This window comes from Pundamilia nyererei, unplaced genomic scaffold, assembly GCF_000239375.1.
Source record: "Pundamilia nyererei isolate P.nyererei 1_Seehausen unplaced genomic scaffold, PunNye1.0 scaffold00301, whole genome shotgun sequence".
Classification (NCBI taxonomy): domain Eukaryota; kingdom Metazoa; phylum Chordata; class Actinopteri; order Cichliformes; family Cichlidae; genus Pundamilia; species Pundamilia nyererei.
This window is the reverse complement of record NW_005187702.1, coordinates 62,713-64,078: the sequence shown is the minus strand read 5'-3', so window position 1 is coordinate 64,078 and position 1,366 is coordinate 62,713. Positions and strand designations below refer to the sequence as shown.

At 40.0% G+C, this 1,366-nt stretch overlaps 1 protein-coding gene across 1 annotated transcript in view; it reads left to right on the top strand.

Moving 5' to 3' along the window:
- cftr (CF transmembrane conductance regulator) overlaps positions 1-1,366 on the top strand; it is a 39,176-nt gene that overhangs the window by 13,713 nt on the left and 24,097 nt on the right. The window contains exon 8 of the mRNA XM_013915420.1: positions 73-174. Coding sequence (XP_013770874.1) covers positions 73-174 — 102 coding nt within the window. The remainder of the gene's footprint in view (positions 1-72; positions 175-1,366) is intronic.

The following is a 1,366-nucleotide window of genomic DNA, read 5'->3' as shown; positions in this document are numbered from 1 at the left end:
TAAGTTAAATGCATTTTATAATTTAAATGTATTTTTTTCTCTTCAGGATTTCCTGATGAAGGAAGAATACAGTGGACTGGAGTATAACCTCACCACCTCAGAACTGGAGTTGGTCAATGTGTCCGCATCCTGGGATGAGGTCTGTTTACGTCCATTTGTTGAGCCTAAAAGAAAGTGAATGCTTCTGCTACTTACTGCAAAGGCAGGATCAACACACTTGTCTGATGTGAGACATTTAACTGTAACATAATACACACAATCAGGAGTATCTGGATTATGGCATCATTGTCATCATGTTATATAAATAAATTGTATATTATGACATGCGCTCACCTGCCATTTCACCATTACTGGTTGCACATCCATGATTTGATCACAGCTCTGTTGCACTGAGGTCTGGTGACTGTGGAGGGAATTTGAGTTGAGTGAAGCCATGTTAAACTTCTGTTCAACAAACCAGTTATTCTTTACCCTTGAAAAGAAGTTGGAATAAAAGAAGATCAAAAACAAAATGGGCAAAAACCAGTTTGCTGTTTGCCAAATTGTCCTGTTAATGACAATAGCTCCAAGTACTAAAATATATGTCTATATGGGTTTGTCAGTTTATATCATTCTGGGGAAATTTTGGCCTACCCTCTTTTACAATATTGCCACAGTTCATTGAGATTTTGGACTCTGGCCTAGGCATAACATTTCAGGCATCGGACTGAGGTCTGGACTTTGGGTCATTGCGCCACCTTGAGTTTCAGCTATTCTTTTGTAGATTTGCTGCTATGCTTGGAACCATTGTGCTGTTGCATGGCCCAGTTTTCGCAGAGCTTTACCTGGACTGATCTACTGTTCTGACATTTGACTCTGCAACACTTCGGTATACAGAAGAGTTCACAGTCAACTCAATGACTGCAAGGGGCTCCGGTCTCATGGCTGCAAACTAAACCCAAATCAACCCCTTTCCCCTGTGCTAACACTTTCTGTGAATGTTTGTGCTGATATACTATTTTTGGTTTTCTCCACGCATTGCGCAAAACATTATGGCCAAATATCTCTACTTTGGTCCTGTATGTTCTCAGGACTTTGTTCCAATCTCATGGTTTGTTCAACACAACTTTGCAAACTGAAGCAGTGCTGTCGTGTTCTTCTCAGACATAAAAGGCGTTCTCCTTGAACCATCCCACAAAAGCAATATACAGTCATTTTCTAATTGCAAGGGTAATGCATTGAGTTTAATTAGGGAGCAAAGCAGCTGGTTACAGTAAAGAAGAAGAATTCCTTTTTAACAGAGATCTTTGGCAGAAACTGGCTCTGGGAGGCTGGTTGAGCTGAATGTATAAGTAAGATGATAAGTATAAAGAAGTTTTGGACAGAA